This window comes from Theobroma umbraticum, unplaced genomic scaffold (genome assembly GCF_002168275.2).
Source record: "Theobroma umbraticum cultivar Fairchild unplaced genomic scaffold, ASM216827v3 scaffold_50.0, whole genome shotgun sequence".
NCBI lineage: Eukaryota > Viridiplantae > Streptophyta > Magnoliopsida > Malvales > Malvaceae > Theobroma > Theobroma umbraticum.
In genome coordinates, this window is record NW_018397261.1 from 3,106,231 (window position 1) to 3,119,232 (window position 13,002).

General features: G+C 28.9%; 2 protein-coding genes and 1 long non-coding RNA gene across 3 annotated transcripts; 2 read left to right on the forward strand and 1 right to left on the reverse strand.

Annotated features, from left to right (window-relative positions):
* Positions 1-2,046: 2,046 nt before the first annotated feature.
* LOC110418011 (uncharacterized) lies at positions 2,047-3,001 on the reverse strand. The gene is made up of 2 exons (XR_016351331.1): positions 2,854-3,001; positions 2,047-2,266 (listed from the first exon to the last, which is right to left on the reverse strand). It is a non-coding gene; the product is annotated as an uncharacterized LOC110418011 (long non-coding RNA).
* Positions 3,002-8,252: 5,251 nt separating this feature from the next.
* Positions 8,253-9,259, forward strand: LOC110417973 (uncharacterized). Its single transcript, XM_021430585.2, has one exon. The coding sequence runs from the start codon at positions 8,327-8,329 to the stop codon at positions 8,693-8,695; it is 369 nt and encodes a 122-aa protein (XP_021286260.1). The 5' UTR covers positions 8,253-8,326; the 3' UTR covers positions 8,696-9,259.
* A 1,930-nt stretch (positions 9,260-11,189) lies between these two features.
* On the forward strand, positions 11,190-11,994 carry LOC110418406 (EF hand calcium-binding protein family). Its single transcript, XM_021431126.1, has one exon. It carries the CDS (start codon positions 11,409-11,411, stop codon positions 11,892-11,894), a length of 486 nt encoding a protein of 161 aa, XP_021286801.1. The 5' UTR covers positions 11,190-11,408; the 3' UTR covers positions 11,895-11,994.
* The last annotated feature ends 1,008 nt before the right edge of the window (positions 11,995-13,002 follow it).

Consider the following 13,002-nt stretch of genomic DNA (forward strand, 5'->3'; position numbering starts at 1 on the left):
TGCAATGTACAACATCTTTTGTCGTCATTTATATTAATACGTTGGTTATTATATATAAAATAGTATCAAGTGCTGGTCCTGCATATTCCTTTGAAAGATCAGCTGACTCATTGCCATCGCCATTGGCAGTAATTTGGATTTCTACTCACGGCATCCCATCTTTACTTTATTTTATTTTGACGGGAAATTAAAATAAATGGAAGCTGCCATTGATAGGTTTAGGGGAGCTACAGGTACCATAGTTGCAACTAGTCATGCAAACGAAAACATTTTCATTGGAGGTACCTAATCAAGTCACGACATTGAAGCCGCCATTCGCCAGCTTCCCTGGCATAACGTCCTTTGTCAGCTGAATTTTGATCCAGGGGACACCATTTTACCGGGTTTCTGCAGCCTTTGCTATGGATCAAATGTCGTGCAAAATCTGCCTCACATCTTGTATGGGTACGTTCGTGACCACAATGTTTACCATCTAGGCCTTTACGTGTTAGGTTTAAACCCAAAATAACAAGAGAAAAACGACACTTGCGGAGCAAGGGCCATTCTGGCCCAAATTAGTCGAACGAAATTCATGAACGTCAGCAAAGTCCCAAACTTAAGCCTAGTCAGATGGCACCCCGAAAGGAGTCAAAAGCCCATCCATCGGCTTGCCCCACAACCAGAACAAACAAAAAAGGGAGAATACTGAGTAGTAACAAAGGAATCACGAAACTGAAAGAAAATTCAGTTTACTAAAACTGAAAAGGGAGAATTCCATTAGAATGACAAGCAAACATCGAGTACAATGGGTGCAACAATTTTCAACCTAACAACAAAGAATAGGATACAAAACAACAGAATATCCTCAGCTTGCTTATGCTCCCCCCGGATTCTTTCCTTCTCTTTTGGAGTTCCTATTTATGCTCCCATAACCCAACCTTTTTGGTTGGTACCCCTAGTCACTAGAAGACTAAGGAGAGAATTTAACTTGATTTTATTTCCACCAAAGCTTTTGGTGGATGGGATTTGATACCAGATTCCATTTGTTCACATGAAAATAGCAGATTCTTTCACAACTTGCTACCTGTGAAACCGTAATTTTCCCTCACTTTCATGCAGCAATGACGAAGGTTTGTCCCCCCACTTGGAAACTTCATTTCAAAGGATAACTTTTTTTACAAAGAAAGAAACTTTTAACTACCCCTACCTGCTCAGAGAAAATGACACATAAATGGCTGCACTTAATGCCTATTTACTACCATCTAAAAGTCCCACACAACTGCAAAACAAAAATATACATATACAAAAAGGGGTACCCTATCCCTTCTACTTTCTTCAGTTAAAATGGTGAATCTTCAACCATCATCTGTAACCGAGACCGAAGTACATAGGAGCCTTACCGGCGTTGGACCATGGGCAGAATCTCATCTCATGTCATACAAATTTCAGTCATCAACAGAATCTTTACAACATTATGAACTTCCAGAATTGCCCACACCAACTAATGATCTAAACATTGCTAATCGAAAAAATTCCTTGCTGAATGCAACTCAAATGAACAGTCAAACAAATTGACACAGCATGCTTTCCATTCACATTCAAAATAACATAAATGCCAAAACATTTAAAGGAAGCTCCATTTCTCTCTATCTTTCTTAAGAACCTTAACAATAAATAAGATGCCAAAAAGCATTATGGATTACTCATTACTGGCACAAATTCAAGCACAAAGAAAACAATGTCTAGCTCTCAAAATGGTTCAACCTTGTTCAACATAATGACTAACAAAGCACTAAAATATCATGAGTAAACATGCATCCATGCACAATGTTTTTAACTCTAGATTTATCACATATGAAAACGATATAATCCGGAATTTATTTAAACAAATAAATTATAATTGAGCGAAGATCAAGAACATTATCCAAATAATTTCCACAAGAAGATTCGTATCATATAATATTGGGAGAAAAAAGGTCAATAATATTTCAGATGCAATGTTAAAAATCACATAATCGACACAAATTTCAGAAACAAATTACCACTTAGCAAGCAAATCGAAAGGCATTTAATGCATTTCAAAATCTCACACCAAATATTGGCAATACATTCATTTGTCAAGTAGCTCATTCACCATTCATTTCCTTCCTACTACACAGTACACATAAATAAAAACATCAAGCATAATTAGTAAAAGTAAAAAAAAAAATAGTAATAAAACAGCTTTGATCAGTAGCCCCGTTGGGTCCACAACCGGGAAACGATAAGGAAATCCCTTTTTGCTTCACTGCAACCACCTAACATTAGGCATTATTTGTTAAAAAAAAATTAAAACAAAAAAAAGAAGACATTTTAAGGAAATTCATATTACAAAATAATAGAAAACTAAAAATGACCCAGATAGTAATTCTTTCTACTTATATCATGATTTATAATTTTGTTTAAAATTGCTCAGCAACCAACGAGCAGAGAAATTATTAATAACTCTCATTAAACTTCAAAAAAAAAAAATTGTTTGCTTTTGCTGTAAAAAGATATATATTATATAAAAGAAAGAAGAAATTAAAGAGCGAGGCAAGGCTCTGGATGCAGAGGTTTATCGACCGATTCATGTATTTGTGTTATTCTCACAACAAAATTCCCAGGAAGAGATCGATGAACCGCTGCCTCCAGTGTCTTTAACCCTTTTTACTTTTTATTTCCCAGTGGTAACACTAAATCTTTCATTTCTCACATAAAAAATAAAAAAACAAACGTCGAATTCCACAGATCTGTACAAATTCAACCGAAACAGAAACCATCCAATGTATTGTGTATATACAAATCTATAAAACTAGAATTCAAAGATGAAAAAGAAAAAAAAAAGAGTTGAACCAGGAAAAAATCTAAATGCCGTGTCGCCGTTGCCGTACGCTTCTCTCTCGCTCTCTCTAATTTCCCTTTCTTTCTTTTTTTATTTGATTTTCTTTTTCTCTCCTAAGTGACAGACGAACAGTCACTTTTTCTCCTTTTTTTCTTTTTGAGAACTTTTTTTTTCTGTTATTAGTATTTTTTTCAGTTAAGAATGGGAGATTTTTTTTGTGAATTGACGGTTTTAACCCTGTTGGTAGTCAATTTAATCATTGGAGTGCGGTGGGCGAATGAGGGAAGGGATTCAAGGGAGGGACCACTTAAAAAGCAATAATACTAACAAATTAGGATAATGACGTGTCTTAGTATGGGTTGCTTTTCTTTTCATAAAAAACAAAATACGTTTACCCTTCCTTCTTTTTTCTGAAAACTTTAATCTGGTTTTTCTTTTCTTCTTTCTCGTACCGAGTCAAAGTTGTACACGTGTTTGGTTCCTTTCATTTGTCCTGGCATACGGCGCAGAGGAAAATGGCTGGATGTTATCTTCCACAAAAGGAAACTTTTCAAAAAGAAAAAATGCAATAAAAACACAGTTGCGAAAATACTAAATAAATTCCCTAATTATTTCAAAACCTCTCTCATTAAATTAAAATAAATTTAAAATATAAAAAAAATTAAAATGAGTTTAAAATAAAAAAATTAAATTTTAATTATAAATTTTAAAAACAAAAAGATAATTCACTTTGTGCATATTACGTATTTAACGTACTTGATATGAGATTTCTATTAGAATAATGACATAATGATATTTGTAAAAGTAAAAAAATTTTAAAGTGTGGGTATGTGATAGTTTTATTATCTATTAAAATGTAATTGTGTTAATAAATAAATTTAAAATTTTAATATATGGCATTTCAATAATTAGAGATTGCATTTTTGAAACTACAACTTATGGATTTGACTTTGTGTAGAAAATATAACACAAGTCAATTATGATCGAGCTTATCCAAAATTTTATAATGTTGACACCAAATAAGGAGCACATAGAAAAGGGTATTGTTTGGAAGATAAGGAAAAGACCTATGTTATAATCAGATGTAAAATGTTGAAAATTTTGAGAGCTTATCAAAGGAATGAGACCCAAGGAAGAATTTTGTAGATTTCAATAAGCGGGGGTGCCCACGTGATGCTGCAAGGCATTATTAATTTAAGTATTTAATTATTCATTATTGCACTAATTGATAAAATAATTATAAATTATAAAAAATTAAAATTTTAAATTTAAAAATTAAATTAAAGTCTTAATTATAAATTTTTTTATATTTTAATATTTTAAAAATAAATAATAAAATTAATATTTTAATTATAAAATTGTTAATATTTTAAAATAAAATATAAATTATTAAGATTTTTAAATTAAAATAAATAATTATATTAACATTTAAATAATCATTTATTAAAATAATAAATATTTGAATTTAAAAATAACTATTATAATAAATGATATTTTTGTTAATTATGACTTATTTTTTAATTATTTTTAAAATTATTTATGTCAATCAAATATTAAAATAATTTATAATAATAATTCTTATTTTATTTTATTCTTATAAATCAAACTACATAATATCTATTCATCTATTACTTTATTCTTACGAAATAATTATTTCATTTTCACTTCATTTCTTCTTGTGACCCAAATACACTTTAATCTCACATTCTCCTAACCAAGAATAGAATTGAAAGAGTTAAGATTTGGAGGGAAAAAGGTCCAGAACCTGCATTTGCTGTTTTCTAAATGCTAGTGTAGCCATAAATTTCTTACGGAAAAGTGACCAATTAAAATTCATAAAGTAAAAATTTTACCTAAAATGGTCGATGAACTTGGACTCATAAATAATTATTCATTTAAAAAATCTTAAATTTTACTGTCAAATTTGGTTTTCTTTCCTGAGTCAAGAAAAATAATAATTGCATGTTTGCTTTATGAAACGAAATAAAATAATTATTTTATAAAAATATAATAAAATTAAAATTAAAATATAATAATTTTTTTGTAATTTGATTCAATAAATTAACAAAGTAAGAATTATTATTATGATTCATTTTAATGTCTGATTGACATGAATAATTTTGAAATAACCAAGAAATAAATGGAAAGGGACTCTTGTTAGGTAATTTAATATTATATATATCAAAAATTATTTGAGTATTAGAATTCTCTATGTAATTATTATCGAGTTTATTATTTTTTACTTATGATTAATCATATGTTTCCCTAATAAACAAAAAAAATAAAATCAATCTTTTTTTTGGTTAAATTTTGTAACCATAGAAAATTTTCCTATATACAATAATTTTGAATAAAACATTACTCCTTCTATCTAATTTTTTTTTAATTTATCTTTCCTTTTTAAATAATGACAACTATTCGTCCAAGCAAAACAACAAATGCACTTGAGTTATCAAATTTACCCTTCTTTTCTTGTTTATTGTTAGTTAGCATCAATGCACAAATTCTTTAAAAAAGCAACAACAAAAAATTGTAAAAACAATGAGGCAAAATATCTAAAAAAAGCTCATGAATTATTTAAGAAAATTTAAATATATTTTTATTTTAAATCAAATAAATCATTATGATTAATAGTTGATTAATAAAAAATCAGTTAAAATATCATTTTTTATTTTATATAATGTGATGCTGATGCAACATGTTGGCATGTTACAATAAATGATAATATAAAATACTTATGTGATATGATGTATGGTCACATAACATTTTTCACCTTCCATGTTAATTTTATGTAAATATAAAATGACAAGTGATATTTTCATTAATAACAATTATTTAACTATTAGTCATAGGAGTTTATTTTATCTAAAATACACTATACTCTTTATAAATTAATACTCAAATCAATAATCTCAATTAAATAATATTTTTGATCTCTCTCGACTTATGACTAATATGAAAATTAATAATTCACTAAATTTATAAGATAATATATTTTTAAAAAATATATAGGTCTCACTTGATATATAAATTAATAATCTCTTTATACATCAAAATTATATATATACATGACTTAATTATGAGGTTTTTATAAAATACGAGTCCAATGCTATTTCCTCTAGAAATTAATTTTTTTTGAATTTCATCTTTAACTTTTCTTAATGCATGAAGAAGCTCTGATATAGTGTCATGTTGCCATAAAAAACTATACGCAATACATATACATTAAATTAAATTTAAAAAAAATAAAAAATATTTTGATAAATTAATTTTTTATTAACTTATGTGTAAATTATTAATTTATTAATTAAATAATATCTCGATTAATTAATAAAATTTCATAATCTCAAAAAAAATAATTTATACAGATTTAATTATAAAAGTATAATAAGTTGATTAAATGTAATAAAAGAATAAAGATCAATTTAAATTTTTTTAATAATTTAGGAATTTTTTTAAACATTATATAATAAAAAAAATATGACTGGAAGCAATTAGTGGGAAAACCAATTGCTCAATGATTCACGAATTCCAAAAGCAAAAACATGAAGGGTAGAAATGGAACTTAATTATTTTATTTGAGTGAAAACTATTGAAATAAAAACTTCTTTAAAGTTTTTGAGAGTTTAATTTAAGGGATGGAGCCGGAGGGAGTAAATAAACCTCTAAATTTTTATCATTTTTTAAAAATAAATTATTATTTTTTTATCTACTCAATTTTTATATTATAAGTTGAACCTAAAAGGATTCTTTTTATTATTAATGAAAAGATGTCACTTGAATCATGTAATCTTAACGGTTCATGATCAACTAAAAAGTGAATGTTGATGTGATCTTTTTAACATGACGAAATTGATTAAGGAAAAATTTCTCGCACCAAGACATGATTATTTATCGCATGTGCCGAAAGTGCTAGGTACTTGCGAACTTATCAGTTATTCATGTGTGTTAATATAAGGGTTTATCTTAGTAAAAATAATAAATAAAAACTTAATTACCTATAATAGAAAACATATAAGTTTTGTGAGTAAGAAATTTTAAAAAATAAATAAATTACATTTTATATAATATAATAATTTTTAAAATTAATAAAAAGTATTTTTGTTCACTAAATTTTTTTACTCTACCCTTAACCTTTTGGAATAGCTAATATCAAGGGACTTGGTATTGGCTATCCCTCATTTCCCTGTAGGGTCATTTCAAAAAATGATCATTCTTTTCAAGTACTAAAAAAAGATTAAGAATAGAAAAGGAATGATTATTCCATTCTCTCATTCAAATATAGAGTTCGTTTGATTCATAGAAAATTGGTGGTGGTAACATGATTTTGGTGTTAAATGTGCTGCAAATATTGGCACTGAAGTATTGAGTTGGGTATGATTTTTTTTGTTTTATCCTTAAAATAGATAGAAAAATTATAAACTTTCTTGTATAACCAAACAAGACAAAGAATTTCATTTTACTTTGCTTTAATATGTTTTCCCCCAATTTAATTTCCTTAATATTTTCTTTACTTCAAATTTTTCATAAATCAAACAGGACCTATTATCAGCAAAATTTGGGTGAATGAAAAGAGTTACCAAATGTTAGTTTATTAACGATAATGAAGATTTTATAATTCAATAAACATGAAAAATAATTCTCTTGATAAAGAGAAAATTATTATGAAATAAATCTTAAGAGAACAACTCTAACAAAAATATAAGAGAGTATTTAAAGGGAGTAAAAAGATTTTATTTAAATATAAATTATAATTTTAATTTAATTCTATAGTTCAAATCAGATTACATTTTTTTTTTTTTGTAAATTAGGCTGTTTGGCTTAGTCTATACTTTTTAACTTACAACATCATGAATATTCATACATATATTCATAACAAAAATAACGATATAATAGAAGGAAGATTTTTGTATCATAATTTTTAAGTATTTATGTTTGTAAATATTAATAAAATTTCCAAATACCAGAATATATTTTTCAGATTGATATCCAAACACCAAAAAAAAAAACCTTTCTTTTCAAAAAGAATGATTTTCTGTTAGGAAATCAATTGCTTAATACCAAAGGGACCCTTAGGATAAAATGTTTTACATGCATGTACTATATAAATTAAAAGAAATAATGGGATTTGAAATATATTAATTTAAATCCTTGAAATATATTAATGTACTAAGATATCAAGGGGAGTGACTTTTAGCACTGGAGAATTTGGACCATCTTTAATGGTTTCAGAGCTTTCTGACGAGGCAAAGAAGCACGCAAAGCACGCAAAAATTATCTTTTTTGGTCCTTTCCATGTTGGCTTCCACTTACTGATCTTTCTCTCTTCTTTATGGCCGGTTTAAAGCCTTCAAAAGAGCATTGCCCGCTTCTCTTCTCACTTTTTTTTTTTTATCTTGGTCGACAAATCGACTTGGTGGCTTGCTACTCGTATATATAGATGGCCTTCTATTCGTAGTTATTTCTTCCTTAATCACAAAGAAGATGGAATCCACTATTTCGTCATTACCACAGGGGCAGGGGCAGCAGCAGCAACAAGGAGATATAGGGAGCAGCCAAGGAGCAGCGGCGGCAAGCAGTTCGTCATCGTCATCAGGGTCTATAGGGCCGTTCTTTGCGGTTATCTCGATTCTCACATTTCTTGCAATAGTTTCTTGCGTGGTGGGAAGAATTTGTGTCCGACGTCGGACGGCAGCGCCAGTTACACCGTTGGATACTATCAAGCATGGAGGCTGCTTGGGATGGTTGAAGCGAAAGTGTCAACATTGCATGGCTGGTGAGGTGGAGGTGGGAGCCAAGGTCATGTCTTTTGGGGAAGAAACAAATAACCACGCCCATCACCCTCAAGTTTGAAATTTAAGGTAGCATTGCTCGTATTCTTTTAAGATTCGAGATAAGTAAATTTGAATCATACCTTTTAAGAAAGAGATCACTCATCAATGAATGAATTATATGTTCGAGTGCAGCATTGTTGGTATTTAGTTTCATATATTTGCCTAAATCATTGCAGCACATGCACATGATATCTTTTCCTTTACCTCTGTAAGCACTGAAAAAACACAAATAAAAGAAAGAAAGAAGGGGATGATCATGATTTTGGTGAAGTTGTAATCTTTTTTACCTTGGTTCTTACTTCTTTTAACTTCGGAGGTTTTAGATCTGGCAAGACGAAGCATCTAGTAACACTTTGTTTCTTAATGTATAATATATCTATGAATTGATTACGAAAAACAAAGAATATTTAGATTTGATTTGATACAAAGAATACTGTATGCACACTCAATATACATTATTGGAGCTTTAATACTTTATTACTAATTCAATTTGAATAGTGTGTTCGGATTAAAGATTACGAATATATATTTTTATTTTGAGTCAAATAGATTTTCATAATTAATTATTGATTAATTGTTATTAATAAAAGCATCACTTATTATCTTATATGGTCACGTAATATTAACATGATATGTTGCATGTCACAATAAAGATTGTGTTTGGTACCTTATAATGCAGTCACATTACAAATAATGTGATTACAAGGAATATGATTGCTGATAATATAACATTACAACGTTTGGTATATTAAAGAAGGTGTAATTAAAATGTTAGAAAGATAACATTGTAACGTTTGATTTATAAAGTATAATGTTAATTTTTAAAATCATCCTACGTGTTAAAATGCAAGTTTAATATATTTATATGTTTTTTTATTATAAATTTTTATATGATATAATTTTTTAAATAAATTTTCCAACAAATAACCAAGCATCAAGCAAATCCATATTAATATTAATTAAAAAAATAACTTTTTATTTGTTAGCAATTTTGAAAATTTTAAAACATTAAAAATGGAAATAATTCTTTTTATAAAAATTAAGAAAATAAAAACCAAAAGAGAATTTTTGAAAAAAATGAAAGTAAAAAAGAAATATTTTTAATTTTTAAAAGTTTATTAAAAATTACATAGAGGAAATAATTTTTATAATTTTAAAAACTTATGAGTATAAAAAAGAATATCTTCTATTTTGTCAAAAATTCTATATATATTTTTTATTTTATAGATTTTCAAATCTTTTATAATTTCTTTAAAATAATAATTATTTCTATTTTTATCATTCTAGAATTTTTTTAATAAATAAAAATTATTTTTAGGTTTCTTAAATTTTTAGAATTTTTAAAATTAAAAAATTATTTTTATGTTTTTCAAAATTTATGGATTTTTTCAAAAATTTAAAAATATTTTTAATTTTTTTAAAATGATAAAAATTAAATTGTAGTATGAGATTGCATTCGTTTTTCAATATAATCACATTACATCTATTGATTATAATATAATTATATTGTAATCTTACATTTGATTGATTTGGTTTAAAACAAATATTGTAATGTAATTTAATTAGACACATTATAAGTAATATGGTTTCACATCCTTGATATCAAATGCCATCAAATTACAACATGATTATATATTGATGTAATAAGATGACATAAAAACGTGACGTTTCACTCTTCTTAATTAAGAATCAATTAGATAATTCTTAATTTATTATTGATGTTGTGCAAATGATCCAAACAAATTAATTTCCCAACTGTTTATGCAAATAGATTCAATAATCAATAATATATATATATATATATAAATGTGTGTGTGTGAAAGATAAAATCCTAATTAAAAAGTTTTGGGTCATAACTTATGAAGAATAAATTAATGTTTACAAGTACAGCTAATTGTTCCTCTTGTACGAGAGCGAGAACCACCGACGTTGAATATTGCCTGTAAACAAATCCCACGCACTTGAGTTGTTGCAGGCTGTGAAGAGTAACATGTTTGGTTGACAATGACAGTGAAGCAATGACTACCCTCATTTTGCAGTTTCTCAAATAATTATACATAAATCAATAAAATCACTTCCATAATTAGCTTGTTGATTTACGTGCATTTCCAAAATCTAAAACATCTTTCGAAATATAATCTCTTTTTAGCAACCAAATTCAAACTAATACTAAGCTCGAAATTAATTTAATTATCATAAAATACTTTCTTCTTTCTAAATGCAATTTGGAAACCCCTTTTTAGGTTTCCTGGTATTAATTAGTGAAAGGCATTCTCATGAATTAATATTTGTTGACACAGCGTAGTGATTACCTAAAGAAAAAAAATAAAAAAAGGCCAAACGAGGCAATGAGGAGGTTTCCTTGGAAACTCCTATGAAAGGAAATCCTAGAGAATCTTAACCTTCCATTGTGTGTGTAAAGTATAACAAAGAGAAACAAATCCACCGACGACGAGCTTTCTATTTATAATGCCACCCCAACATCAAATCTAAACCTCACACTCATAACCATACCTCCCCGAAAATACCAAAAACCAAAACATTTCTTTCATTTCCTCCTTGCCCATCCCTTCTTCTCCTCCATAGCTGCCGGGGGCGCCGCGGCCACCTGCTTTATCATGACCACAAACTACCATTAAGACGTTAATATTCATTCTCTTACTAACATTTGTTTTCGAGTATTTTTTTGGTTTTGTGGTGCGTTTCATGTGCTAGGAACATTTCCATTCAAAATGGTGTCATTACGAGTTGATCAAATCAATCAATTAAAGGACATCTTCGCAAGGTTTGACATGGATTCGGATGGCAGCCTGACCATTCTAGAGCTTGCGGCGCTGCTAAGATCGCTAGGACTCAAGCCATCCGGCGATCAAATTCATGTCCTGCTAGCCAACATGGACTCTAATGGCAATGGTGCGGTGGAGTTTGATGAACTAGTCAATGCCATATTGCCTGACATGAATGAACAGATATTGGTAAACCAAGAGCAACTCAGGGAGGTTTTCCATTTGTTTGATCGTGATGGCAATGGCTTCATCACCGCGGCGGAGCTAGCAGGCTGCATGGCCAAAATGGGACAATCATTGACATATAGAGAGCTGACGGAGATGATCAAAGAGGCTGATACCGATGGGGATGGTGTCATTAGCTTCAATGAATTTTCTTCTGTAATGGCAAAGTCAGCCTTGGACTTTCTAGGCATTACTTTGTCATGTTAGGTTATATATAATTTATTCTTTCTTTCTTTCTTTCTTTTTTTTTTTGTGTAAACATTACCTGGAATGATTTGTCGATGGATCTTACTGTGAATTATTAATAATTAAGGCTCTGAAATATGGTCATTCTGTATCTAACTTTGTTTTCAATTTCATCTATCTGTACAGATTGGAGGAAGAACATGCTACCAGCCATTGTATATATATGTTGATTCCAAAGTTTAATAGATCCAGGTTGGCTTTATGTATTATGTTAAAATAACCTTTTTGTTAGGGGTTTTTCTGATGAATCTATATATGCAATGAAGCTGAGTGCATTCATTGTTAGTATTTCTTCAGATATTTCTATATATTCTTGAAGATTGAGCTTATCTGATTGAGCTTATCTAAAATGATAAACCAGAGAAATGAGCAAGAAAAATGGTTCATGTTGGTTATCTGTACATTACTATAATATCAAAGGCCTCAACTGACAACTAAGAAATTAAGATCATGCTGGAAAACCACATGGCTTTTAGCACAATGATAAAGGAATCTTCATCAACTATGTTGTATGCTTTGCAATGCAGAGAATCCTATTGGTTTTCCAAAGGTGAGTTGTCCAGTTTTTAACGAACCAGAAATCCTCAGCTCTGCCAGAAAAAGCTGGTTCTTATTGATGTCTGGTTTTATAGTAGCAGTCTAGATTAATTGGCAGTATATAATCCAGAAAATCTTGGCATTGGCCTTAGCCTCACGACAGAAAGATGTCATGTAAAAGCATCCGGATAATCTTTATAATCAGCTTGGGAAAGATCAATGGCAAGATTAGAGTAATATCTGCACTTCAAAGTTAAATGTGAAAGCTAAGGTATGCAATGAAGGTGTGTAACTCATGCTATGTGACCTTTACAAGACCATTTAAGGTAACCCGATGCCCCTAGGGAAGGAACTTTATATTTGATCCTGTAGAACTATGGATACAGACACAGAACAGGATCTAGAACCAACAGTCAATTCTTCCGCCTTTTTAACTTTTTCCTCATTTTGCTTGCTGTAAACATGAATATATTCAAATGTATATATACTTTTTCCCCTCTACAATCTTTAGAAATGTACTGCAAGCAACAAA